Genomic DNA, 27,762 nt, shown 5'->3' on the forward strand with positions numbered 1-27,762 from the left:
CACAAAGCATCGTTACCCATCGCTCCACAAAAGCCACGGCTCTTGCAGAGCAAGGGGAACTACTACTTCAAGGTCTCAGAGCAAGTGATGTCACCGATTGAAACGCTATTTAGCGCGTACCACCGCTAACGAAGCTAGCCGTTTCACATCCGTTATACACTAGGACCATGCCTCAGGACTACCGGACATGATGACTCCTTGCTGTCCTCAGTCCACCTGGCGGTGCTGCTGCTCCAGTTTGAACTGTTCTGCCTGTGATTATTATTATTTGACCATAATGGTCATTTATGAACATTTGAACATCTTGGCCATGTTCTGTTATAATCTCCACAGCCAGAAGAGGACTGGCCACCCCACATATCCTGGTTCCTTTCTAGGTTTCTTCCTAGGTTTTGGCCTTTCTAGGGAGTTTTTCCTAGCCACCGTGCTTCTAGACCTGCATTGCTTACTGTTTGGGGTTTTAGGCTGGGTTTCTGTACAGCACTTTGAGATATCTGCTGATGTACGAAGGGCTATATAAATACATTTTATTTGATTTAAGTGGCATCACAGTGATCAGAGGAATCCAAAACTGTATCGGGGGTTTGGGATAAGGGTTAATCAAGTGGTTAGGACATAGACAGTCAATGTCCACTATTCACATCCCAGAATGAGTAGAAGACGAAGATAATTTCTTCGAAACTGCATTAAAGTGCCCATTATGCTAGAGTTCCCCAATTTAGCCAGATCAAACAGTGGGAGCGCGGTGCCGCAACAGAATGCTTATGTTAAACAATTACCAGAGTAACGCAAATGTTAAACAGATTCCAGAAATCACACTTTGATGTCGAAGAAGAGACTGTGGTGAGATGAAAAGGTTTAATATAGGTTACTTTAATAGGTGTTCAAGGAATAATAGTTGCGTCGGCAGACAGTGTTATGACATGACTCAGTGAAAGGGGCTGAGGGCGATGGCTAAGGGATCCCTCACTAAGCAGGGGCTCCAGTAAGGCAAGGCTGCATTGAACAACTGGGCTGTAACAATCAAGTCCATACATGTCATGATACAGTACTATTAACATAAATAAGATTGAGCACACATTATACAAGCTATCATAGGAAACATACTTAAGATCTGGCGTCATCTCTTCACAAGAACAAAAGGGAAGCCATGATCTACATTCCTGTAAAGGGAGAAAGTTTATTTCTTTATTTTTTTTAAATCTGGGTGCATATTCAGTTTTTCTATTTTTGTAACTAAATGAACAGCTATAAAAAAGAAATTGAAATAAATAAGCTTGAATACAGAGGGTTTGGCAATTGTTCTTTGTAATTGCATGAGTGTCCCTGGTTTCACCCTTTCCTGAAGTGAGAGCCTCATTGAACTGCAGAGAAGAAACAAATAATTCTGTCCGGGGTGACACGGTCCCTTACAAAAAAAAAAATCTCTCTCATATATAACTTTAACAGACGTTGGCAGGTAAGTCACAATGACTTACAACTCCACACACCTCCACAGAGTTCCCAGCACAGCAGCTGAATCGTCATGAGGACCATAGGTTGTAACAAACTATTCACCTGTGGAAACAGTCCACCATCGCATACATACACAGTAGAGTCAAGACCTAAATTGAATTAGAAAAATACATGTACAAAATCGATTACATTCAAGAGACAGTACTAGCACAAAAGGATATAGTCTATAGTCATTTCAATAACTAATAATATAGGAATTTTATAGAGGCATTTTCTAAATAGAAAAGGTTGAGGGTGATATATTATGGCTGTTTTTGAAGATGTGTGGGGTTGGTTACCGACTTGATTCTAAAATGCTCAAATTAGATCAAAATACTTCAATGCATAATGTCATAAGATGGACATAAATACCTGTGTAATCTTTTAATTTCACTTAATGATATTACATTTTTAAAGATCATCATGATATCATTTTGGTTTGGATCATAAGGTGCAAATATTGTCTATTAAAAGAGGCATTGAAAAGGTGCCAGTACAATGTACACCATTCCCACTTGGGGTTTTAGTCTTAGGAAACCCATCAGATATATAGGATTAGTTGTGCTGATATAATACATTTGTTACCTGAAGATCTATACACCAAGAAAATGCAGTGCAACTGCTATGCTAACCTTAGTTTTCAACAGAATTTTCATTTAAAAAGACAACTTTCCCTTTTCTTTGGCAAATGTCTCAAAACCACTAGTTACAAGCATGTACATCGTCGCTCTTTTTGGGGAAGACAATTGCTTCATTTGTGTGAAAGAACAACACTGCTGTCTATCAGTGGAAGAACTGCGTAGTTTACTGCTTAGACGACTTTAGTCACCCTTCAATTTATTTTCTCTCAAACCTAGAAAATATATACAGTATATTTAAGTCTTAAATGTTTGTTTTAAAGCTTTCCTTCAAGCTTGGGAGTTTGAAAGTCATGATTTAGGTCTGCTTGTTTACAGTCCATTTGCCCGCTTTTAGGGATAAATAAACTAATACAGCATTGCTCGTATCCCTACAAGTCAGTCCAATCCTGACTTGTAAGGATATATTTAAAATAGTTTCAATATATTCTACTTTGTGGCATTATAATCCCTTGGCTAAAACTAAGTACCACCATTGGACAATAATAGGGTTGAGCTAATAGCCTTTTTAAATAGTTCATGTTGTGCCCTGACAGCACACATCATTCAGACGTAGCCCAGAAATGGCAATGCAGTTGCTTTAAGAATACAAACTCTGGAAACTACAGGTGGAAACTACCCTTCTAGAAGCAGTGCATCTCATCTCAGTGCTCATTTGCTTAACAGGTACAGTAAGCATTTATGCATTATTTTGTGTATGAGCTTTTTTGACAACAGTCTTAATCCAGTAAACTAGGCTTCAGGAAAAGAAAACCGAGGTTGGGAACACAAGATAAAAGCAAAACAAATTAAAAATCTAGTTCAACAGCATCATAATACACTTAAGTGAAGGAGAAGAATCTAATATAAAAAGAGCAATAAACTTAAAGAAAAAGCAACAGCGAGAGAAGCATGGCTGAATGTAAGACCTAAGAAAAAGAGCATTGGTCAACTTAGAAACAAAAGAGTCATAATAATATAGCATAATGATAATTTCATGGAGGACATATCATTGGGGACTCTTCAACCTTGGAACTGGCTTGCACTACTTGTATAAGCCCGAGACAGCTTTTTCCATCTGATTAGCTTACACCCAGTGCAGACGTCAAGAGTCCCCCAACCCTACTACAGCTCACACACTGTAAACAGAAGAATGGACACAAGGATCAGCTATTTGGATATGGAATGGATGCTAGCCTGTTCTACCTCGGTTAGAACATACAAAAAAACTACATTTTTAACTAAATAAAAAAATTAACAAACAAAGCATTAAAAGCAATTGTCTTGTTACTGAAAAACAAATACGTTCAAAAGCAAAACCTTAATTATTCTCATTGCCTAAGAGTGGACCGTTACTTGGCATAAGAAAATCTCAAAGGCTAGTAGGAAAAACAAAAAGAGACCAGGGAAAACACATTGCCCTACTGAGAAAAAGTTACATCTTAAAAGCGCCTCCTACGTTAGTGCAGTGTTCTTTGTTAAAAAAAACTATCTTAGGAAACTAGTAGCACACATTTGGATTAGCCTTGTAGATGCTACGCAGACTGCGATAAGATCAAGTATTGACACAAAATGCATTTTCATCATTCAAGTATATTCAAACGGATGTAAGATTCATGTGAATGGTTGCGCGGTGGATGGGATGGCAGTGGTTGAGGTACGGCTAACGTCGTAATGAGAGAGTTAAGGCCATGGAGAACCGTCCATCCTGTCAGTAACTTTGCTTCTCATCAAATTGAGCCCCACTGTAGGGGACCAACTGCCAGGTAAAACAGGCAGGTTCAGACTTACAACATGCTAACCAAAGGCCTCCCATCTAAGCTTAAATGTAAGCTTAAGTTCAAATGCAAGAGCCTCAATATGTTGAGTTCAAACTGACAATGAAGGTTAAACAGATCACCGTAGTAGCAGTTGCTAAGCTGGTGGGAAGGCAAGGGATGGAGTAATATGGAATACTTGACCATGGTGTGGAAGGTTAAGAGGTCTGCTTTATCTCCAGACCACACTAAATAGGCAAATCAAAATGAGGGTACCACATGAAATAAATCACAAAGGACTATCTACCAAGCTGTGTCAATTTGTTCAAGCAGGAAGGTGTGCAGGAAGCCACAAGATTCGACTCATCCCTACATTGAGGTATGCTAGGTGGAGGGGACTTTGCAACAGTGTGTGAAAGGGGGAAGATGTTCTCTTACAAGTGGTCAAGCTGACCGTGTGTAGGTTTCCTTTCTTTTTTTTGAAATGCAATTTTTGTTCGCAAAACTTGACCTTAAAATGGCGTAATATCGGACAAAGATTACACATTAACGTGAACAAAACCTGCCTTCCTCAGGGTACTCGAAGTAGGTAGGACCGTACAGGAAGAGGAGGGAGGCGACATCCTACTGCCAAGGGAAGGGTTCAGGAGAATACTTAGAAGGTGAGTGGATGGGAGGGGGGGGTTCTTACCCCGCTTTTCCCCTCAGACCAGAGCTCTAGCTAATTCACCACAGAGGGATCCATCCACAAGTCACGTTCCATCTCCTTCCTTCCAGAACAGGATGAGGAGTCGGAGGTTAAAAGTTAAAACTCACACAACACGCAAGCGTCCATTTCGTTTTGCTGGAGGCAGGAGGGCGGCTGATCCACTTCATTGGTCAGCGCAGGAGATGAGGACAGGGGTCTGGGCCATTTCCTTCTGGCTGTCGCCAATCACATGCTGGCCTCTGGTACAGGAGGAAGAGAAGTTGGTAAAGGTCAACCAATCAAGGTATGCACTTCTTGTTCTTGGCATTTGTGTTTGGATTTTTTTTTGTCTGCTTAGTGAAGTAGTGTTTTGGCTCCTTCCTTGTACTTGATTGATAATTTAAGGTGCTAGATTAGATGTGAAACTCCCTGGTTATCTAAGGACACAAATTGATAAAAAATGAAACATAGCGCATTCACGTTCAAAGCGTGCAGAGAAAATTTAACAGTGTTTCAACAAAAGTTGAAAAGGAACAGCTTCCTTGAAGCAAAGGTGAGTCCCTCTTCCTATATTTCTGGCTGCCTACCTGTGAATGTTCTCCATGGCTGCCACCTCGGCAAGGGCAGACAGGCTAAAGAAGGCGGGCAGGACTTCGGGTGCACTGCTTCTATCTGCTTCCTCCTGCTTGGGTGCACTGTAGCACCCTGTTTCGTTGCATAAAGTCTCTTGGGGTAATGGCTTGTCGTCCTGCTCCGGGGTCAGGTCCCTGACTTTGTCCTCTGTGATAAAACGAACCAAAGCAGATGCCATGAGGCTATGTCATTCAAAATGGCCTCTCAAAATGGCATGCACAGCTAATCCCTCATTTTCCAGCTCACATACAGTATAGGTTAGGAAAGACTTACCCTCTGCTGGGGACACCCTGCCGTCGGCCGAGCGCACCAGGTGGGTTATTTTGCTCTTCCTAGCCTTCCTCTTCTGGCTGCCCACCGGTATGCTAGCGCTAGTTCCCATGGCCTCTGGGGAAAGCGTGGCGGTGGCACATGGGGCGGGGGTCTGCTTGGCCTTGGCAGCCGAGTCTGACATGGGGGAGTCACTATGCATCGCTATGTCTGAGAGGGGATAACATTTGAAAAGACCTACTCATTTTAGAATTATTGAACCAAAATTCTAACTTGAGATCTGGGCACCTAACTCCAAGATAATGCATGCGTAAATCGTGAATTGACTGCAAAAAATGGATTTGGCCAAGACCCTTTTCTGCTAGATGGCTCACTATTTATTTACTCCTCACTTTGCAGTGTAAAACTTGTTCAACAACTAAAAGAGAATATTTTACACGTGTGTCTAAATTCAATGTGAAATAAAAACGCATGGTACTTACGTTATCACTTTTTTTACATTGAGTAATGTGTCCATTATCTCCAACTATGTGTAAATACCATGCCAAGAACATTCACAACTGGATTTACAATCCACACACATTACATGATGCTCTAATTCACCTTTGTCCACAGTATTGGGTTTCTCCTTTTTCTGCTTGTACTTGCTAACAATCTTGTGGAATAAAGTCTTTTTCTGAGATGAAGATGGACCTGATATAACAAAAAAGAAAAACAAAAATAGAAAAAAAAGCATTGCATGCCATGTTAAATGGTACCAATGTGGTCAAGTTCCTGAAAGCGAGGAGCAACAGGAGCGGTATGGGATGCGGAGGGATGGCCTTCTGTCAAAACATATTGAAATGTTTGGTGAACATTCCAGTAACATTCTCTGCTTACCCTTGGCAGGTTTTGGGGGTTGTTCCTCCGGCGCGGTGCTAACGTCTGTTTTTTTCTTCTTGGTGACGATGGTGCTTTTCTTGTCGAACGTCAGAGGGCTGTACTGCGGCAGGCTGTTGAACTTCTTCTCAAACTCCTCCTCCAGTTTCCCCAAACTGCAAAGGTATGTTGTTGATTAGATACGGGTGGGAACATGCTCAACTCCACTTTCTTCATGAAGGCATTCATCTTGCGGAAACGCGTTGTCATTTGTTTGTCACTGTTGTTTTTAATATTTTGATAGAAATGCCAACACAATATTACCTTTTCAAGTTCCCTCTTGCGTGTTTTAAGTGTGCCTTGATCAGATAACTAAGGCCCACTGTTGCTATGTTCCTCGATTACTGAGTCGCTATAAACCGTTTTACGAAGTGGCTTATTATCCATGTCATTCAAAGCAGGACATTGACCCATTAAACATTGACCCTTGAAAACCCCTAAAAATATGAATGGGACGAACCAACATTATTGTTAACGCTTATGGAGGTGCCCACATTAATATTTCAAACACGTAGGAGTGCCCATAACCTAACCTGGCCTATTTGCACTCTTCAGGGATTCCTCAAAGTTGGATGTAAACTTGCACACAGAGGACCCTATTAAACCGCAAAGAAAGCGGAGCGAGTTAAATAGACACTGAAAGAATAATGCATTTTCCACATCCAACAATTCACAAATAGTCTATAAACAAAACAGACTTGTGGCGTAAATGCAAAGAGCATCAAGCCACGAAAGCACTTAGACAATCTCCATTGCCATTAGTGCAAACTTGAATCCTTGCATGATGGACGTGCCCCTTGTCAAGCAGGCTTATTGTCCGTTCGCTATATTCTGCTCCCACTAGTCATATTTCATTCAGTTTTCAGTGATAACACCTAGCACTTTCTGGGGTAAAATGTTCTTGGACAGGGAACTCACCCTGGCGCCGACTCGTCTTTGGATTTTGACTTCTTTAGCTTCTTGGGATTAGTGGGTCCCATCTGTGAGAAAGCCCAGGTCTCGTCAGTCCAGCCCCCTTCATCAGATCCACTTCGAAAAGAGCCTCTTTTGCCTGATTAACACACACAGACATACAAAAACAGAGTTTAGAGGAGCCACCTGTAAAATTAAAACACAGGAACTTGCTCGGAATGGGTGTAAAACAACAGCATATTGATAGTCATAGTGGAGATTGGGCAGGGGGGTTACTAATACATACCTCTGTCCACGTTGGCCCTCAGTGAGGTCAGCATCCCTTCAGACACCAGGGTCTTGTACAGCGCCCCCTTGCAGCTTCTCTCAGACTTCCTGGAGCCACACCCTTCAGCGTTGGCCTCCGCTTCCCTCTGCTTCTCCTCGGCTTTATGCGGGGGGCTGGGAGGGGCGGTGCGCTTCTCTGTGCTGCCCGGGGTGCTGCCGATGCTGGCCTCCTCAGCCTCTGTCTTGGGGCTTGCTAGATTCGCTGCCGTCTCCACTGTCGATGGCAGCTCTGTGCGACTTCCATCCTCTTTGTCCTCCTCCATCTCATCCTCTTCCTTAGCCTTCAGAGGCCTCTTGGCTTTGGACCTCTTTTTGGGTGAGCTGGGCTCTCTTGGAATGATAACGACGGCGGTGCTAGCCTTCTTCTTGGGTATATCCTCCTCGGTGTCGCCCCAGGCACCTTTAGCCACGGCCTCGATAGTGTAGAGGAGGCTCTCCAACTCAGACTCAGACGATGGTCGCTTTTTGAGGGTCTTTTTGGGCGAGCCCGGACGAGGGATCTTGTCTTTGTCCACCGCTTTGGGTGGCTCTCTGGCAGTAGCTTCTTGCTTCTTCTTCTTCTTCTTCTTCTTTTTGACGCTGGCCGCTTGGCCGCTGAGCAGCGGGGGACTGGCGTTGGTGGGCGTGGAGGAGGAAGAAGTGGAGGAAGATGGGGGAGAGGAAAGAGGAAAATCGGTGATGTTGCCCCCAGTGTCCTCCTTGACCACCGTCTCAGTTTTGATGTGTGGGGCACAGGTATCGTCCTGTGTCTCCATCTTCCCTGCCTCGGAGGCCAAACACATCTATACCAAACACAACAGTGCACATAAATTAACATTTCAGTAGTCACATCATTGTGAAAGTGCTGGAGATAACTATTAGTCATTTCCACTATAGGGGTTTTGAAGATTTTAGTAATATCAAATGGGCTTAAATGGACCCTTAAAGGTTTTGTGATGGAAGGCCTGCAGTACCTCAGCGAGCTGGAAGAGAGCCGACTGGCTACACTGCTTTCCCTCCGGTGCAGTCGACTGGCTTGAATCAGAGGAGATCTGCTTTAATTGACAACAGAGGATAATTAGACAAAACATCACTTTGCATAGTAAAGACAATACTATAAAGCACATGTAGTTGTGCAGAGTGGCAGACTTGAGACAGTGTAATGACTGTACCTCTGCCATTTGAAAAAGAGGGGCCTTGACGCTGATTTTGGGTACGTCAGAATTTCCCTGCTGTGAGGTGCCAGACCACGTCTGGGGAAAAATGGGAAGGGAGAATGGATAAAGATCCTGGGATTATGTACCGGAATGTTCATATTTGTGACTTGTGTATACTAAATATTATGGTAGGTATATACTGAATGCTTTCATTTGTGCCCTCCCTTAAGGCATGCCCACACATTAGGAAGAGCCAATAGTGGAAGTATTGGCAGATTTGAATTTTGTTGATGTGGATTTCAGTAAGCAGGAAGGCACCCCACTCGGTTTAAAAACCAACTACTTAATAGCACATTAAAATAGCATGTAGAATGATAAAATTACATACTCATGCAGTATGTAAGCATGCTGAGCAGTTGGCACCTCGCCTATGAATGTTACAGGTCAATAACATTGAGCTAAAAGATGTGGTCACAAATAGCCTTTTCCTGAGAATACCCACTTCTGCCTGGACCCCCCGACTCATGGGCTTCCCCTTGCCAGCTGTGTCCGTTAAACTGGGCTGAAGTGTGCTGGAGGAGAGCTGGAAAGGGACACAAAATTGAGGGTTGGCTGACCCATTTCAATAGGAATGAGCCTCACTTCCTTTTCCCTATTGCAGCTTGATGTAAAGTCAGTGCAGGATAGGTCACAGAAAAGGCATAGTAGTGCCATCATTTTAGGGAATGTTATGATTGTGGCATATGTGGTGTGTTTGGTATGGTAGGGTTACTTTAAGAGCAAACTGAACCCTTTCTATGCAAATAGATAATAAATGTAATGTAGGCTATTTTTTATACATCTATGCATATTGGCATAAAATCAACAAACGTGTCAGACTGCGGTTGCCGTGAGAGAACCATCCCATTCTATGTGGTCTTACCTCAGCAAGTTGGAATAGGGAGGAGTTCTCAGGGTGCTTAGTGACATCTGTGGCTCCAGACTTTGAAGAACTGGATGAAATCTGTGGAGGTTCAATTCACACTTAAATTCACACATTCACCACAAACATTTGAATAACGTGATCTTTGAATTTGCATCTCACAGTGCTTTTCCAACAAATGAGAGAATGACTTAAGTCCTTCAGATATATTTCCACTAAAACAATGATTTCTAGATTAAAGTTGTTGCACAACATGGATAAACTCAGTTTGACGAGTTGAAAAACCACTAGACCGGGCCTTTACGTTATTTTATAAACCCATATAACTCTGACGTCCCCTGGTGGTGAATTACTGCACTACAGCCCAGGACCTATACTGAAAAAAAATATGAACGCAACATGCAACAACTTAATTGATTTTACAGAAATACTGTTCATTTGGGGAAATCAGTCAATTAAATAAATAAATTAGGCCTTAATCTATGGATTTCACATGACTGGGAATACAGATATGCATCTGTTGGTCACAGATACCTTAAAAAGAAATGGGCCTCAGGATCTCATCACTGTATTTTTGTGCATTCAAATAACCATCGATAAAATGCAATGGTATTTGTTGTCCATAGCTTATGCCTGCCCCCCATGGTGCGGTGGGGTTATGGTAGAGAAATTAACATTCAATTTGCTGGCAATAGCTCTGGTGGACATTCCTGCAGTCAACATGCCAATTGCACACTTCATCAAAACTTGAGACAAGACATCTGTGGCATTGTGTTGTGTGACAAAACTGCACATTTTAGAGTGGCTTTTATAGTCCCCACTACACCTGTGTAATGATCATGCTGTTTAATCAATTTCTTGATATGCCACACCTGTCAGGTGGATGAATTATCTTGGCAAAGGAGAAAGGCTCACATTTGAGAGAAATAAGCTTTTTGTTCATGTGGAAAATTTCAGGGATCTTTTATATCAGCGCATGAAACATGGGACCAACACTTTACAGGTTGCATTTATATTTTTGTTCAGTGCAGTATGTGACATACCTCTCTGGCAGTAAGGGCATGCTCCCCAGCCAACAGTAGCATGCTTAGGCCACCCATCTTTGTGGGATCTGGGAAGGCACAAAAAGAAGGCAAGGTGGGATTAATCTTTACTAATTTGACATTAATTCAGTGGCTGCTATGCTGAGACATGACATTCATATTGTATAAGCTGTTTTACCCAGAAATGTATCACTTGACGCACCTGCCATGGCGAAATTAAGCTGTGGTGTGCTGTCAGTCTTGGGCACTTTCTTGGCAGTGGCACAGCCCTTAGGGGAGTTGGAAGGGAAAGACCACACTTTTTTGCGTGCGTTACTGACAGTGTGGCAGGGGCTCTTGACTGGCTTGTTGGTGGTGGGGCACCACTTGTAGCCTGGGTTAGCCTTCATGAAGGCATCCTTGTACTGGAAGATGACACAAAGACAGAATGGTTATCAGCAAAAGAAAGACACAGCAATTAATACCTACTCTAGCAAAATGCAGAACATACTGAAGAGGTGTTTTCTCAGTATAGTCTTTCAAATTAGTTTGCTTGTGATCCTGTGTTGGAGCGCTTGATCTGCTCATTTGCTTGTCACACCGCACAAATCAGGGTTCATTCTCTCTGAACTTTGCCAGTCCATGAGGAAAGATTATCTGAATTTAAAGTACTCTCCTCAAAATGACAAAATCAAATGGAATGGTCTGTTTAGAGAAACAGAATCCTAACTTAAGTCAAATTTTAACTTAGTCATACATTGATGTAAAAATGACACTTAAATGAAGTTAGGATTCACCCCCGAAGAGAATAAGAAACGTTTGACAGTTCCAGAACAGGGTTTTGGTGGTGCTCACCTCCTTGGCCATGTCCGTGTACTTCTGTTTCTCTTTGGGTTCCAGCACAGCCCACCAGTCAGCCAGGATCTTGGTGGCACCACGGTTGTCCAGCCGAGGGTGCTCCTGCCTCACCAGTGAACGGTGGCGCTTGCAGAAAAGCAGGAAGGCGTTCATGGGTCGGCGGGCCCGCTGCTCTGAAGAGTCCTCCTCCACCTCCATGGGCCCCCCGCATGCCACCTCCGGCCCCCGGCTCTCCCTGACCAGCAATGGCTGTGGACAGATGCATCAGTGATAGATATTTCAATCTTAATCATCTCTACCCCCCACCACTATCATCATCATCATCATAACAATGGTAAGGCTCGATTGTTTCAGTTGATATTTCTTTGGGAATAATTCAATGCCTTTTTTGGGTATATCCATTGGAATTCAATCACTTTTTGACAGCATCCCTTTTGATTTTAACCAAACTTTCCATACCCGTTTGCCCATGGAAGAAGTGGTCAGAAAGTGACTTTTTGGGCCTCAATGACAAAATATTCAGGAGATAACAATTCTCAAAGTTGACCCATTTTGCATACCCCACCATACCATGAGACATCCATGTCTTCATCATTTGAAAAGTGAAATGGTTGACTTTGATATTTAAAAGCTTTCAAACAGGGTTCTCAAACTACTTCATTTCTTGAAGTTATATAAAAATTACTTTTAACTTTAAATGATTTTTAAAAAACATGTAAACTCAGATTTGTTTCATGTTCGCATATGTTGTAGCTTAGACCCTACTTTACATCATCTGCTCTTGAATACAGGGTGGGTGTCATTTCAAATCATAGAAATAGATTTCATAGAATGGACCTATCCCTTCAGACCACTGTAATTTAGTACACCATTGAAATTTAAATTGAATTGATATTTTGACTTCTGATTACTACCACAAAGATGACAACCGGTCCACCCACTGTCAAATGGCAATGTCTATTGGATAATCTATATTTCTAGGATTGAGAGTATAATTTAAAACATATATTCCCATGCAAGTCAACATTCTCTGTTGTGGACCTCCATCGATCTTTGTTGTACTAATTTGAGAGTTGAAATGTCAATTTTATTCCCACTTTAGTAAATGTATTAGCCAAAACCTAACACCCACACTGTATTTAGGAGCATCTCAAACTAAGGTGGGCACAACACAACCTCAGATCTAAAATAACGGTCTAAGCTACAACATATGCATCATTATTTTATTGTATTAAGGTTAAAAAAAGAAGACAATTTGTTACCGTTTTTCAAGAAATTATAAAATAGTATGACAATATTTTGTAAGCTTTTAAATGATAGAAATCTCAACTGTTTATTTTTTTCCAGTGGTGAAGACATGGAAGTCTCATATCATGGTTGAGTATGCAAAATAGGTCAACTTTGAGCACCCTTATCTCTTGAATGTTTTGCCATTCAGGTCCAAAAAGTTACTTTCTGAGCACTTCTACAATGGGCAAAGATTTGGGCAATGGTTTCATTTAAATCAAAATGGAGTGCTGTCAAAAAGCGATTGAATTCAAATGGCTTTACTTTAAAAATATATATATATATATACAGTGCCTTGCGAAAGTATTCGGCCCCCTTGAACTTTGCGACCTTTTGCCACATTTCAGGCTTCAAATATAAAGATATGAAACTGTATTTTTTTGTGAAGAATCAAAAACAAGTGGGACACAATCATGAAGTGGAACGACATTTATTGGATATTTCAAACTTTTTTAACAAATCAAAAACTGAAAAATTGGGCGTGCAAAATTATTCAGCCCCCTTAAGTTAATACTTTGTAGCGCCACCTTTTGCTGCGATTACAGCTGTAAGTCGCTTGGGGTATGTCTCTATCAGTTTTGCACATCGAGAGACTGACATTTTTTCCCATTCCTCCTTGCAAAACAGCTCGAGCTCAGTGAGGTTGGATGGAGAGCATTTGTGAACAGCAGTTTTCAGTTCTTTCCACAGATTCTCAATTGGATTCAGGTCTGGACTTTGACTTGGCCATTCTAACACCTGGATATGTTTATTTTTTAACCATTCCATTGTAGATTTTGCTTTATGTTTTGGATCATTGTCTTGTTGGAAGACAAATCTCCGTCCCAGTCTCAGGTCTTTTGCAGACTCCATCAGGTTTTCTTCCAGAATGGTCCTGTATTTGGCTCCATCCATCTTCCCATCAATTTTAACCATCTTCCCTGTCCCTGCTGAAGAAAAGCAGGCCCAAACCATGATGCTGCCACCACCATGTTTGACAGTGGGGATGGTGTGTTCAGGGTGATGGGCTGTGTTGCTTTTACACCAAACATAACGTTTTGCATTGTTGCCAAAAAGTTCAATTTTGGTTTCATCTGACCAGAGCACCTTCTTCCACATGTTTGGTGTGTCCCCCAGGTGGCTTGTGGCAAACTTTAAACAACACTTTTTATGGATATCTTTAAGAAATGGCTTTCTTCTTGCCACTCTTCCATAAAGGCCAGATTTGTGCAATATACGACTGATTGTTGTCCTATGGACAGAGTCTCCCACCTCAGCTGTAGATCTCTGCAGTTCATCCAGAGTGATCATGGGCCTCTTGGCTGCATCTCTGATCAGTCTTCTCCTTGTATGAGCTGAAAGTTTAGAGGGACGGCCAGGTCTTGGTAGATTTGCAGTGGTCTGATACTCCTTCCATTTCAATATTATCGCTTGCACAGTGCTCCTTGGGATGTTTAAAGCTTGGGAAATCTTTTTGTATCCAAATCCGGCTTTAAACTTCTTCACAACAGTATCTCGGACCTGCCTGGTGTGTTCCTTGTTCTTCATGATGCTCTCTGCGCTTTTAACGGACCTCTGAGACTATCACAGTGCAGGTGCATTTATACGGAGACTTGATTACACACAGGTGGATTGTATTTATCATCATTAGTCATTTAGGTCAACATTGGATCATTCAGAGATCCTCACTGAACTTCTGGAGAGAGTTTGCTGCACTGAAAGTAAAGGGGCTGAATAATTTTGCACGCCCAATTTTTCAGTTTTTGATTTGTTAAAAAAGTTTGAAATATCCAATAAATGTCGTTCCACTTCATGATTGTGTCCCACTTGTTGTTGATTCTTCACAAAAAAATACAGTTTTATATCTTTGTTTGAAGCCTGAAATGTGGTAAAAGGTCGCAAAGTTCAAGGGGGCCGAATACTTTCGCAAGGCACTGTATATATATATATATTTTAAATATGACAGAAAATGAAAGTGAATACTTCTAGACTACATACAAACCTAGTTATAAAAAAAAGCGATTCAGAAATTAAGTAACTGTTGAAAAAAAAGTTTAAAAGTTAATATTCTGTTAAATCATACACAAATAATTGTTGTTGACATATCCTATACTCCTTTGTGGCCAAAGCATAAGTTGGAGAAAAAAAAAAAACACTTTAAAGAACCCTACCTCAATCTTGTATTTTAAACAGACCTTTTAAAGATATCACAACCGGCCGTGATTGGGAGTCCCATAGGGCGGCACATGATTGGCCCAGCGTCGTCCGGGTTTGGCCGGTGTAGGCCATCATTGTAAATAAGAATTTGTTCTTAACTGACTTGCCTAGTTAAATATTTTTTAAATAAATAAAGCTCCAATGCAGCCATTTTTATCTCAATATCATTTCTGGATCACAATTAAGTACCTTACTGATTATTATTATTTATTAAAACAAAAATAGCTTCTTAGCAAAGACCAATTTCTCAAGCAAGAATTTTGCTAGGACTGTCTGAATAGGGAGGGGAAAACAGAAAAGTTGCTGTTATTGGCAGAATGTTGGAATTATTTATTTCAAAAACACAGAAATCACATTTTAGACTGCACTGGGGCTTTAAAAATGCTTGCCATTTCCTCATAGAACATGATGTGTTGGCTCATTGGCTGAGCTGGCCAATCAGCGCTCTACTCGCATCAATATTTAGGTACTATTTCATAGAAATCTGGAAACACTGGACAGTTACATTAATGTTTCAATCATATTTTACACAAGGTATTTGGGTCATGCCACAAAATGAGTGCCTTATGTCCCCGTTTTATATTTTAAGTAGAAATTGTGCACAAATACTTTTAAAAAAATTTAAAAAAATAAAAACCTCACTCTCATTTTAAGGTCAACACTGTTATTTGAACTTAAATCTCATTTTAATATGGTTGAAACTATTGCTTTTAAAATATATTTTTTGAAAGAAACATTGAACATCTTATAGTCAAATCATAGTGTAAAAGCAGTTGAGCTAGTTCTACTCTTTTTGGTGATTTTTCTGGTGTTGTGTGGTGGAAAGCTGAGCAGGTCAACCACATCAACCCTGTTATCCATAGATGGACATGCTAGAAGAAATGTACTAACAATTACATTCTTGTCCCTCCCTGTTGCAAAGAACAAGCTTCCATTCCCCCAGTCACAAGGGGCTTCATGGATGATTTAAGATGAAATCGTCAGCCCTGTTACTTTATTTGTCACTTAATATACTAATCTTTTTATTTAACCTCTTGAGATGGGAAAACATGTTTTTTTTATTAAGTTCAACATGTGCTCTTTATGACAGAATGTAGAAATCAGGTGAAATAAAACTTTTTTCACCAAGTTACACTACTCAAAAGGCCCCTAAATTGGTGGAACAACCCATTTACTATACACAGTGAACAAAACGTTAGGAACACCTTCCTAATATTGCGTTGCACCCTCTTTTGCCCTCAGAACAGGCTAAATTCGTCGGGACATGAACTTTACAAAGTGTCAAGCGTTCCACAGGGATGCTGGCCCACGATGACTCCAATGCTTTCCACAGTTGTGTCAAGTTGGCTGGATGTCCTTTGGGTGGTGGACCATTCTTAATACACATGAGAAACTGTTGAGCGTGAAAAACCCAGCAGCGTTGCAGTTCTTGACAGACTCAAACCGATGCGCCTGGCACCTACTACCATACCCCGTTCAAAGACACTTAAATATTTTGTCTTGCCCATTCACCCTCTGAATGGCACACATACACAATCCATGTCTCAGGTCTTAAAACTCCTTTAACCTGTCCCCTCCCCTTAATTTACACGGATTGAAGTAGATTTAACAAGTGACATCAAAAATGGATCATAGCTTTTACCTGGATTCACCTGGTCAGTCTATGTCATGGACCTCTATGTCTTGTATACTCAGTGTATATCAAATTGAATGGGAATTAATCAGCAATTCCCAATTAAGAAATGACCCCTAACCCAGAAACAAATTGTTTTAACATGATCAGAAACAATGAGGGACTTCAAATCCAATGGCTGCAGCAGCCTCGCACATCCTTTCAGACCAGCACTGTCTGTCTGCCCCCACATCCAGCCATGGAGAGACATTTCATAGAGGGGGTTAAGTACTGAGGCTGGTGGTTCTATACTGGAGTCAAAGGTCACTGCATCATATACAGCGAACTAACAAATAGACTGTGTACATGTATCATGGAGCAATAGTCAAGTGGGACTACGGCAAGAGACTGGAAGTCCAGGGGCATGTTCAGTAGGTCTGAAATAGAGGTTGACCGATTATGATTTTTCGATACCGATTATTGGAGGACCAAAAAAGCTGATACCGATTAAATCGGACGATTTTTATTTGTAATAATGACAATTACAACAATACTGAATGAACACTTATTAACTTAATATAATACATCAATAAAATCAATTTAGCCTCAAGTAAATAATGAAACATGTTCAATTTGGTTTGAATAATGCAAAAACAAAGTGTTGGAGAAGAAAGTAAAAGTGCAATCTGTGCTATGTAAGAAAGCTAATGTTTCAGTTCCTTGCTCAGAACATGAGAACATATGAAAGCTGGTGGTTCCTTTTAACATGAGTCTTCAATATTCCCAGGTAAGACGTTTTAGGTTGTAGTTATTATAGGAATTATAGGACTATTTCCCTCTATACCATTTGTATTTCATTAACCTTTGACTATTGGATGTTCTTATAGGCACTTTAGAATTGCCAGTGTCACAGTATAGCTTCCATCCCTCTCCTCGCTCCTCCCTGGGCTCGAACCAGCAACACAACGACAACAGCCACCATCGAAGCAGCGTTACCCATGCAGAGCAAGGGGAACAACTACTAGAAGGCTCAGTGCGAGTGACGTTTGAAACGCTATTAGCGCGCGCTAACTAGCTAGCCATTTCACTTTGGTTACACCAGCCTCATCTCGGGAGTTGATGGGCTTGAAGTCATAAACAGCGCAACGCTTGACGCACAACGAAGAGCTGCTGGCAAAGCGCACGAAAGTGCTGTTTGAATGTATGTTTACGCGCCTACCACCGCTCAGTCAGATACGTGTATGCTCAGTCAAATTATATGCAACGCAGGACACGCTAGATAATATCTAGTAATATCATCAACCATGTGTAGTTAACTAGTGATTATGATTGATTGGTTTTCATAAGATAAGTTTAATGCTAGCTAGCATCGTTATTGCGTTGGACGAGTTAACTGTAAGGTTGCAAGATTGGCTCCCCCGAGCTGACAAGGTGAAAATCTGTCGTTCTGCCCCTGAACAAGGCCACCGTTCCTAGGCCGTCTTTGAAAATAAGAATGTGTTCTTAACTGACTTGCCTAGTTAAATAAAGGTATTAATAATAATAATAATAATAATAATAATACATAAAAATAAGAAAAAGGCAAATCGGCACCCCAAAATACCGATTTCCGATTGTTATGAAAACTTGAAATCGTCCCTAATTAATCGGCAATTCCGATTAATCGGTTGACCTCTAGTCTGAAACTCTGTACTTGACCAATAACAAATGTTTTTATCATTTCAAAACGTGCCTACTGAATGCATCCCAGATCTGCAAAAGAAGACGCTAACCTTCTCCAGTTCTTCTTCGTCCTCTTCCTCTTCCTCCTCCGAGAAGTCCAGGGCCTTCTTGGAGAGTAGCGGGTGCCATTGTAGACACTTGCGCTTGGGCCGCTTGCCGCTCACCTCCACCTCCACAGGAGGCTCCTTACCCCTTCCTCCACCTTTCATGGCGCTGCCAAGCCTGGAGGGGGGAGAAAGATAGTCAGAGTTCACTCACAACTTATTGTGGCATAGGATCAAGTTCCATTTAGACACTGATCTTGGGTCAGTTTTCCCCATTAATGCTTAAAGCATCTGCGAAACAGCGTCACTGGCCACTCCACCACAGTTATTGGTTTTGTTGCTGAGCATCACGCAACATGCAAAAAAAAAAAAAAAAAAAAAGGTGCAATACATACTGTGCTCTATCGCCCGTGCAACAGTATTTGTTGTTTGCAGTAACTTCTTTGTTGTTGTAATATCACAAATGGACACGCAGTTTCACCAATATGGATTGTCACTTTAAGGTTAGGATTGGGGGAGGGGAAGCAGATGCCAGATCTTTACCTAGGGGAAATTCATGTCTGAGCATTTGGTGTTGGGTTTTGTTGAGCGCACTGATCAATGACTTTGTAAGTAGCACTATACAAATACTTTGGATTGATTAATTGACTGAATTCTTTAGTCTCTTGAGCAACTGCTGGTGTTGGCCATAGTAGTAACAGAGACTAAAGGTTAAAGGTCATGAAAAAGTGATCCCTTTAATTAGACACCCTGACGAGGGCTCAAACGCTGGTCCCTGTGACTGTCCTTCCAAAACCAATATATTATACCAAAAGGCCAAAATCCCTTGGTAAGGTCACTCGGTTTTGTACTAAGATACAGAATTAGCAGTAAATTGTGGCTGCCATTTCAAAAGTACTTTGAGACTGAACACAAGACTGCCCATGTCTCTAATTGGCTGATGGCATCATCACTGTGGCCAGGGTGTGGTCAATGGAGTGCACAATTCTATGTGTAGATATACGCTTGCAGAATAGTTTGGACTTCTTGCGTGTGTGGTGCAATGCCATCTAGCAGATGCTTTTATCCAAAGCAACTTAGTCATGTGGGCTTACATTTTACATATGGGTTGTTGTGAAATTGTTAGGTATTACCGCATGGTCGGAACTAGAAGCACAAGCATTTCGCTACTCACATTAACATCTGCTAACCATGTGTATGTGACCAATCAAATTTGATTTGACAACCATTAGATTCTACACTTCTATACTTGGGTATAGCAAGAACACCTCAAATCTGACAGAAGACACATCTGTGTTTTAGGGCAGGTTGTAATACCACAGCATTTGATCAGATTAACTCACATCTGTGTGTATTTACTCTACTGTAAAGGGTATGCAGTATCTATCCTTCAATTTATGTAAATTAACTACTGTATTCAATACTTAGGAAAAATAAATGTAATTGATAGCTGGGTCCAATGCATTTCTAATATTTTTTCACTGCCCTCAAATATTTTATTCATAGAAAAATATATATTTTGTTAAAGGGCAATTCCGCCACTTTTCAACCTCATATTCATTATCTACAGCGCCATACCAGTGTCTACATACAGTGAGGTCCAAAAGTATTTGGACAGTGACATGTTTGGCTCTGTATTCCAGCACTTTGGATTTGAAACGCTACAACGACTGAGGTTTAAGGTGCAGACTCTCAGTTGTGGAAAAAGCACCCAAATTGTCATACTTGAGTAAAAGTAAAAGATAACTTAACAGACAATGACTCAAGTAAAAGTCACCCTGTAAAATTCTATTTGAGTAAAAGTCTAAAAGTATTTGGTTTGAAATATACTTAAGTATCAAAAGTATAAATCATTTCAAATTCTTTATATTAAGCAATCCAGATGGCATAATTTTCATATTTTAATTTATGGATAACCAGGGGCACGCTCCAACACTCATTTACAAACAAAGCATGTGTTTAGTGAGTCATCAGTGCAGAGGCATTATGGATGATCTCTTGATAAGTGTGTGAATTTGATCAATTTCCTGTCCTGCTAAGCTTTCAAAATGTAACAAGTACTTTTGAGTGTCAGGGAAAATGTATGGAGTTTAAAGTATATACATATTCTTTAGGAATGTAATGAAGTAAAAGTTGTCAAAAATATAAATAGTAATGTACAGATGTCTCCAAAAATGACTTAAGTAGTACTTAAGTATTTTTTAAGCACTTTACACCACTGCAGACTCAGCTTTAAATTTGAGGGTATTTTCATCCACATCAGGTGAACTGTTTAGAAATTACAGCACTTTTTGTACATACTGTAGTTCTCGCCCCCAACCCCATTTCAGGGAAACAAATGTATTTGTTTCAAATCCAAAGTGCTGGAGTACAGAGCCAAAAACAAAACACGTGTCACTGTCCAAATACTTACGGTGACCGTATTACCACCACAACAACGGTCACGAGTATGGCAGTCTAATTCGATGTGACCGTTTAGTCACGGTATTTAGGCTTCTCCAAGCTCTGATGTGGCTGACGTGATTAGTAGCCTACCAAACTTGCTAACTACCTGGTACTCAGCACTCTATTGTCTCTCAAATCACCCCGATATCAATGCAAACGTAATCGAAAATCTAACCAAACACTTCATAAGAGCCCATGAGCTCATGTTGGGCAACATTTCTATAGGCCAGTGATTCTCAATTCCGGTCCTGGCTACCCAAAGGGGTACACATTTTTTCTTTTGCCCTAGCACTTCACAGCTGATTTAAAATGATCAACTCATCAAACTTTGACTTGAATCAGGTAGTGCTAGGGCAAAAACCAAAATGTGCACCCCTTTTGGGTCCCCAGGACCAGGATTGAGAACCACTGCCATAGACTATGCAATTGCGTTAGAAAACAGTGATGGGCCTCTATTAAAAAGAGGATCCCATCAGCTTTCTATAGGCTAGGTCTACTATATTTATTTCTCAACCTTCCTAATATTAAGCACATTGCTTCTCTTGAAAAGAGGAGTATAGTCTAACTGGCTGGCATGAAAATAAATCACGGGGAAAAGTGTCCTCCATTCGCTATTTAAGTTATTCTACAATGTAGAAAATAGTAAAACATTTAGAAAAACCCTGGTTTGAGTAGGTGTCAACTTTTGACTGGTTAAATATATACATACACACATATATATTAGATAGAGAGAGACTCTTTATAGCTTACATTTTATTCACTGTTAGTCAGCACCTCTACACTAAATAATTATCTCTGGGTGTGCACCAACTCATGCTTTTGATGATGTCATCGGGTAGAACTTAAGCTTAATATTTTTTAGAAATGCACTGTTTTCACATATGTAGACACTGGTATTGTACTGGAAATAATGAAAATGAGGTTGAAAAGTGGTGGAATTGCCCTTATTCAAATACCTATCACACTATACATTTAGCAATTACAGGATGTATTTCAAACTTCATGTGCAGTAAAAACTTTGGTATGACTTAAATCATTTTATCAATAGCAGTGGGAAAAAAGGTTGCTTTTGATAAGGACGCCAAAGACGTCAAGAATGAGAAGCATAAATAAAAGGACAGCACTTCTAGTAGCTTATTTGCAGGATAACTTTTCTTTCATATTGATTTAGAGATTTAAATGTGGCACTGACTTGTTCTTGGATTGCGGCTTCAGAATTGTCTCAATTAAGAGTTTGGTGTTCGACTCGCTGGGCTATGCACGTGCGGTTACAGACCTGGCTTGCGTTAGCGGCAGGTACAATATCAATATCCACCTTCCTAAAAATGGATGAAGCCCGTTGGAATGTGAATCTGAAGCTGGCTAGCTTAAAAAAAGAAAATCCTGAATAGATCTAGCTAGCATCCGAGTGTACACCTCAGGACTTTGATAGATACTTGCCTCTAAGTTCCTTTAATAGGAGCAATCCACAGTTGAAACAATAAGAGAGCAGGCTTCCCACCAGTCTTTCAGTCAAAAGCTGAGGGACTGGGTGGGAGAAATATAACCACTCAAATGCATGGATAGAGATAGATGCATTGACCAACCATCCATATCAACATGGATGGTCAGTCCATTTTGAGGCTTTACAGGGTTTGTTCATATTTACTTTGTTTACAAACATTGGCGTAAAACATGCTTATATTTTGGGTTCTGATGGGGGACGACAGTTTAACTCTCATGAGGCATTTGTTATATTCTTCAAGAATCAATTGGTACATATCATTAATTAAAAGTCCAAAAATGAATGTAGCAACTGCAGATTGCCCCATTAATCCACCATATAACATCTTGATAAATTTCTCATATCTTGTGGAGTAACAAGGTGATAAAATAAACAAAAATACATTTGTCTTTTAACAACAATGATTAGAGTCCTAGTATATCACAGTTAAAACTGTGTTCATGTGCAATGTTATCCCTCATTACTAATATAATTGACACCGTGTGCTATTTGCATGTGGAAATGTTACATGTACAGTCCCTTCAAAAAGTATTCACACTCCTTAACTTTCTCCACATTAAATGTTTTCATTATGTTACAGCCTTTTTGTTGTGTTTTGTGTTAAAGTGTAATTATGTTTATTTTTTGGGAGAAATTAATTAAATGAAAAGCAGAAACGTCTTGAGCCAATAATTATTCAACCCCTTTGTTATGGCAAGCCCAAATATATTTAACAAAAACATTAAATGCAACAATTTCAAAGATTTTACTTACAGTTCATATAAGAATCAGTTAATTGAAATAAATTCATTAGACCCTAATCTATGGATTTCACATGACTGGGAATACAGATATGCATCTGTTGGTCAACAGATACCTTATAAAAGTAGGGGCGTGGATCAGAAAACCAGTCAGTATCTGGTGTGACCACGATTTGTCTCATGCAGCGTCTCATCCTTTACATAGAGTTGAACAGGCCGTTGATTGTGGCCTGTGGAATGTTGTACCACTCCTCTTCAATGGCTGTGCGGAGTTGCGGGAACTGGAACACACTGTCGTACACGTCGATCCAGAGCATACCACACATGCTCAATGGGTGACATGTCTGGTGAGTATGCAGGCCATGGAAGAACTGGGGCACTTTCAGCTTCTAGGAATTATGTACTAGGAATTATGTACTAGGAATTATGTACAGATCCTTGTGAAATGGGGCCGTGCATTATCATGCTGAAACATGAGGTGATGGTGGCGGATGAATGGCACGGCAATGGGCCTCAGGATCTCGTCACAGTATTTCTATGCATTAAAATTGCCATCAATAAAATGCCATTGTGTTCGTTGTTTATGTCTGCCAGTACCATAACCCCACCATGGGGCACTCTGTTCACAACGGTGACTGTTGTTTAATGATCATGCTGTTTAATCAGCTTCTTAATATGCTATGCCTGTCTGGTGGATGGATTATCTTGACAGAGGAGAAATACTTACTAACAGGGATGTAAACAAATTTGTGCACAAAATTCAAAAGAAATAAGCTTTTGGGGAATATGGGACATTTTGGGGATATTTTTTCTTCAGTTCATGAAACATGGGACTAACACTTTACATGTTGTGATTATATTTTTGTTCAGTGTAAGTTCAGAAGTAAAAAGTGTGCAATAATAGTGTTTACCATGATTTTTCAAATGGCTACCCCATACATACTATCATTTGTAAGGTCCCTCAGTCGAGCAGTGAATTTCACACACAGATTCAACCAAAGACCAGGGGGGTTTTCCAATGGCTCACAAAGAAGGGCACCTACTGGTAGATGGGTAAAAAATAATAATAATCTGACATTGAATAACCCTGGTGTAGTTATTAATTATACTTTGGATGGTGTATAAATTCACCCAGTCACTACAAAGATACAGGCGTCCTTCCTATTCCGGGTTAGGGTTTGGCCGGGGTAGGCCATCATTGTAAATAAGGATTTGTTCTTAACTGACTTACCTAGTTGAATCAAGGTAATAAATAAAAAACAGTTTGGGGCAAATCCAACAACACGTCACTGAGTACCACTTCATATTTTGAAGCATGGTGGTGGCGACATCATGTTATGAGTACGATTGTCATCAGCAAGGTCTAGGTCTATTAATTTTTTTAGAATAAAAAGAAAACCGAGCTAAGCACAGGCAAAATCCTAACGGAAAACCCTGTTCAGTCTGCTTTCCAATAGACACTTGGAGACAAATTCACCTTTGAGCAGGACAATAACCTAAAACACAAGGCCAAATACACACTGTAGTTGCTTACCAAGACAACATTAAATGTTCCTGAGTGGCCTAGTTACAGCTTTGACTTAAAATTGACTGTCTAACAATAATCATCATGACATTTTTTTGTTTGATATAATAATGGGCAAATATTATACAATTGAGGTGTGCAAAGCATTTGAGTATTTTGTGTAGATCGTTGACCCACAAAAAAAGGTCCCACTTTGTACCAACAAAATGTGAAAAAGGTAAAGGGGTGTGGATACTTTTTGAAGGCATTGCATAACCTTTAACTTTGTTCAAACTGGTCTGCAGTCTCTTTTACGCAGTGAACATCTGAATCTTTGCATACTATTAAAGCGTCAACTACAAATCATGTACTAGAATTGGGCACAGAGTTTTTCCTTACCATGTGACCTAACAAGGGCCCTGAGTTTTTCCCTGATCAGGTTGGTCAAGACAAGCTCAGAGCCCTATGAGGGTTGTGCTATGGGGGAGGCATGCATAGTGTGCATACACACCTGAGACCGAGTCACAGTTTCACCATTATTGAATCAGCTCGTTAGTGTGCAGGTTATGCAACCACAGGATTGTAGGAATTACTCTTAAATAAACTAATTATGTCATTTGGAAACATAAATCATCTTAATTAGAAGGCTATATCTCAATGACACTGTGCAATTATTGACATAACTATAGAAATTATTATTGTGCTTACACTCAAATCAGGTATGACAATCAATTATGTAATATTAATATGATGAGACACAGGCTATATTGTTAATATGAGGGTATAATACAATGAGGCATTATGGCATATCAATGAGTGGATACCATGGGCAATTGACAAATAGGTAAACAAAAGAGAAGAAACCTTGACCTGGAGGATATGGGATGGATTGCAGGCATACTTACTTAGGCACAGACTATGGAAAAGCTGTATCTGAAAGATGAAGATGAATCTGTCAGTCAGGCTTTGTCATGCGATGATGATGACCTATAAAATACAAGACACTGCTCTCAGTCAAGCGATACATTTGCAATGCTTGGTTAACGCACCAAAGAACCACAGAGGCTAGGATTCTAGTTGTATTCTTCAGTAGCCATAGTAAACATGTTTATTAATCATCACTGTGACAGTAACTTAAAACGGGTGTGTAGTCTAGTCCTCAATATGTGATTAGGCTTCGAACTATTGTGGGACATTATTTGTTGTTGTTGAAACACGGTGTCGATTCCAAATCTGTGCAGTCCATCGTACATGGGCGCTTTTCAGAAACCCAGGAACGTAGACAATAGAGTAGTTAACGCTCAGTACATAATAAAATACGCAATATCAGGTAAATACAGTTCAGTCGAAAAGATTGGCTATACCTTACTATTGTAGCGGTTATTTTCTGGTAAGACCGGTGCTTACTGTAAACCCGATTAGGCTGTCAAGGAATCAATAAAGTGAACCCACCGTAAACATTACATGAGCAACATTGTTCATAAATTAGTATAAACGAATATTTTGTTTACCTAACCCAAAGTCCTTAGTATGAAGCTCACATTAGCATCTATGCAAAATGTCGATCTAGGGTCTGAAAGGATAGACAAGCGAATGAGAGTCCATCTTGCTTTGGGGAAAATGAAGTATAAATCTCACTCCTGTCAAACTCGTATGCATTCATTGACAAAGGTATTCCACATGGACAAATCGGCACCTTTCATTACTTAAACTAGGGATTTTCCGTCCAGATATTTGCGGCAATACGTTTAATTGGCATCATAGTCACCATTTCCTACCAGTTACTAGGAATAAAAGTAGCTTGTTAGCTTGCTAGCTCTCAGACTCAAATTGCTCCAGCCCGCCTGCTGAACGTGTCGTATGCAAAACATGCAATGGTTTCAAAAGGCCACGAGCGACTACAAGTGACAAACATCCATGGAATTGTAACCAAACTTCACTAATTTGATTGTTTTCACGCAATCGAACGCTGCCATCATTCGTTTAGTAACAATGTAGCCGTGCATTTCATAGGGGTAGTGCTCCCGTTTCTCAGAGGAATGCAAATACTCTCGCTTTACCATGTCGTACATGTTGTCTCAGTCTTTTGCATGGTCGTTTTTTTACCGAACAATGACTTAAAATGTACACCAAACGGCTTTGAGGGATGGAATTTACGATTATAACAACACGTTTATAAATGAAAGCCCATTGAAGACATTAAATAATTCACGAAAAACAAAAAAGCACCACGCTGACCACTTCGAGAGCGGCGATACACTGATACAAACCTCACACTGGATGACTGAGTGGTTTAGGTGAAAACGACACTGTGATTTTGATAAGGGCTAAAATACCAACAAGTTCTCTGTCATGACGGCATATAGCCTAGACTACATATTCAAACATACCTCTGATACCCAGCTCGAATGCCAGGGCCCTCTCATCCCCAGCTGCGTCCACCTTAAAACTTATTGACACATAACAGTTCGGCACTGGCTGTACAATAACACAAATATGAACTCTCTTCACCGGATGAACGCTACAGAGCAACACAACAATCTGAAATCACCAAACTAAATATGAAAATTCACGAATTATATCGAAATCAGATAAATGATCAGTTACATTAGGTCGCAGTGGCGTACTTTCGTTTTCCTCGAACAAATTTTGCATCTTCTCTAATCTACCCTCCCCCGTTCGAACTGTTCTAGGGCTATGGTCTTGTAAAGCCTTGTGCAGTATGATGTCTATAGCCAAGCACTGACTGGCCTAGCCGTGTCATCACCCATTCAGATTCTGGCCTTACAACACACATATTTTAAACAAACTTTCTCTATGCAACGTGCTTGAAAACGTCACTGAAAAGATGTGACCAGCGAGAAAAAAAAGACTGTTTCTAAGCAGAAAGTCACTGCCTGTGTCTCAGTCGTGTGTGACTACTTAATATAGCTTCCTGGGTGTTGCGTTACAGTGAGGGATCGGAGTGTTTGGAAAATAAAGTGTAACAGTCAAAGTATTCCAGCACTCACCTGCAACAGGCCACCCAGAATGTAAAGGTAACTAAAGCGTGGTGCTCCAACTGAGCCGTTGTCAACCTCATTCACCCTCGCTTAGTGTTCTTCTCTGACCAGAACCGTTTTTACAACATACAGAGAGTACTGTACATACAGAG

General features: G+C 40.4%; 1 protein-coding gene across 9 annotated transcripts; it reads right to left on the reverse strand.

Annotated features, from left to right (window-relative positions):
- Positions 1 to 854: 854 nt before the first annotated feature.
- LOC112258010 (HMG box transcription factor BBX-like) lies at positions 855 to 27,762 on the reverse strand. Of its 9 annotated transcripts, XR_006084097.1 has the most exons (18): positions 27,620 to 27,762; positions 25,514 to 25,595; positions 18,422 to 18,593; positions 11,552 to 11,803; positions 10,896 to 11,121; positions 10,718 to 10,785; positions 9,675 to 9,755; positions 9,255 to 9,335; positions 8,768 to 8,848; positions 8,570 to 8,650; positions 7,576 to 8,398; positions 7,296 to 7,428; positions 6,339 to 6,493; positions 6,063 to 6,152; positions 5,463 to 5,696; positions 5,144 to 5,336; positions 4,685 to 4,816; positions 855 to 3,250 (listed from the first exon to the last, which is right to left on the reverse strand). XR_006084097.1 is itself a non-coding variant. In XM_024432050.2 (17 exons), exons 3-17 carry the CDS (start codon positions 18,578 to 18,580, stop codon positions 4,741 to 4,743), a joined length of 2,706 nt encoding a protein of 901 aa, XP_024287818.1. In that variant the 5' UTR covers positions 18,581 to 18,593; positions 25,514 to 25,595; positions 27,620 to 27,762; the 3' UTR covers positions 855 to 4,740. The 9 variants fall into 9 exon arrangements, 8 of the variants coding, with proteins under 8 accessions (XP_024287818.1, XP_024287816.1, XP_042182867.1 ...); XM_024432050.2 differs by having other exon boundaries at positions 855 to 4,816; positions 8,570 to 8,647; positions 10,920 to 11,121; XM_024432048.2 differs by having other exon boundaries at positions 855 to 4,816; positions 10,920 to 11,121.

This window comes from Oncorhynchus tshawytscha, linkage group LG09, assembly GCF_018296145.1.
Source record: "Oncorhynchus tshawytscha isolate Ot180627B linkage group LG09, Otsh_v2.0, whole genome shotgun sequence".
NCBI classification, from domain to species: domain Eukaryota; kingdom Metazoa; phylum Chordata; class Actinopteri; order Salmoniformes; family Salmonidae; genus Oncorhynchus; species Oncorhynchus tshawytscha.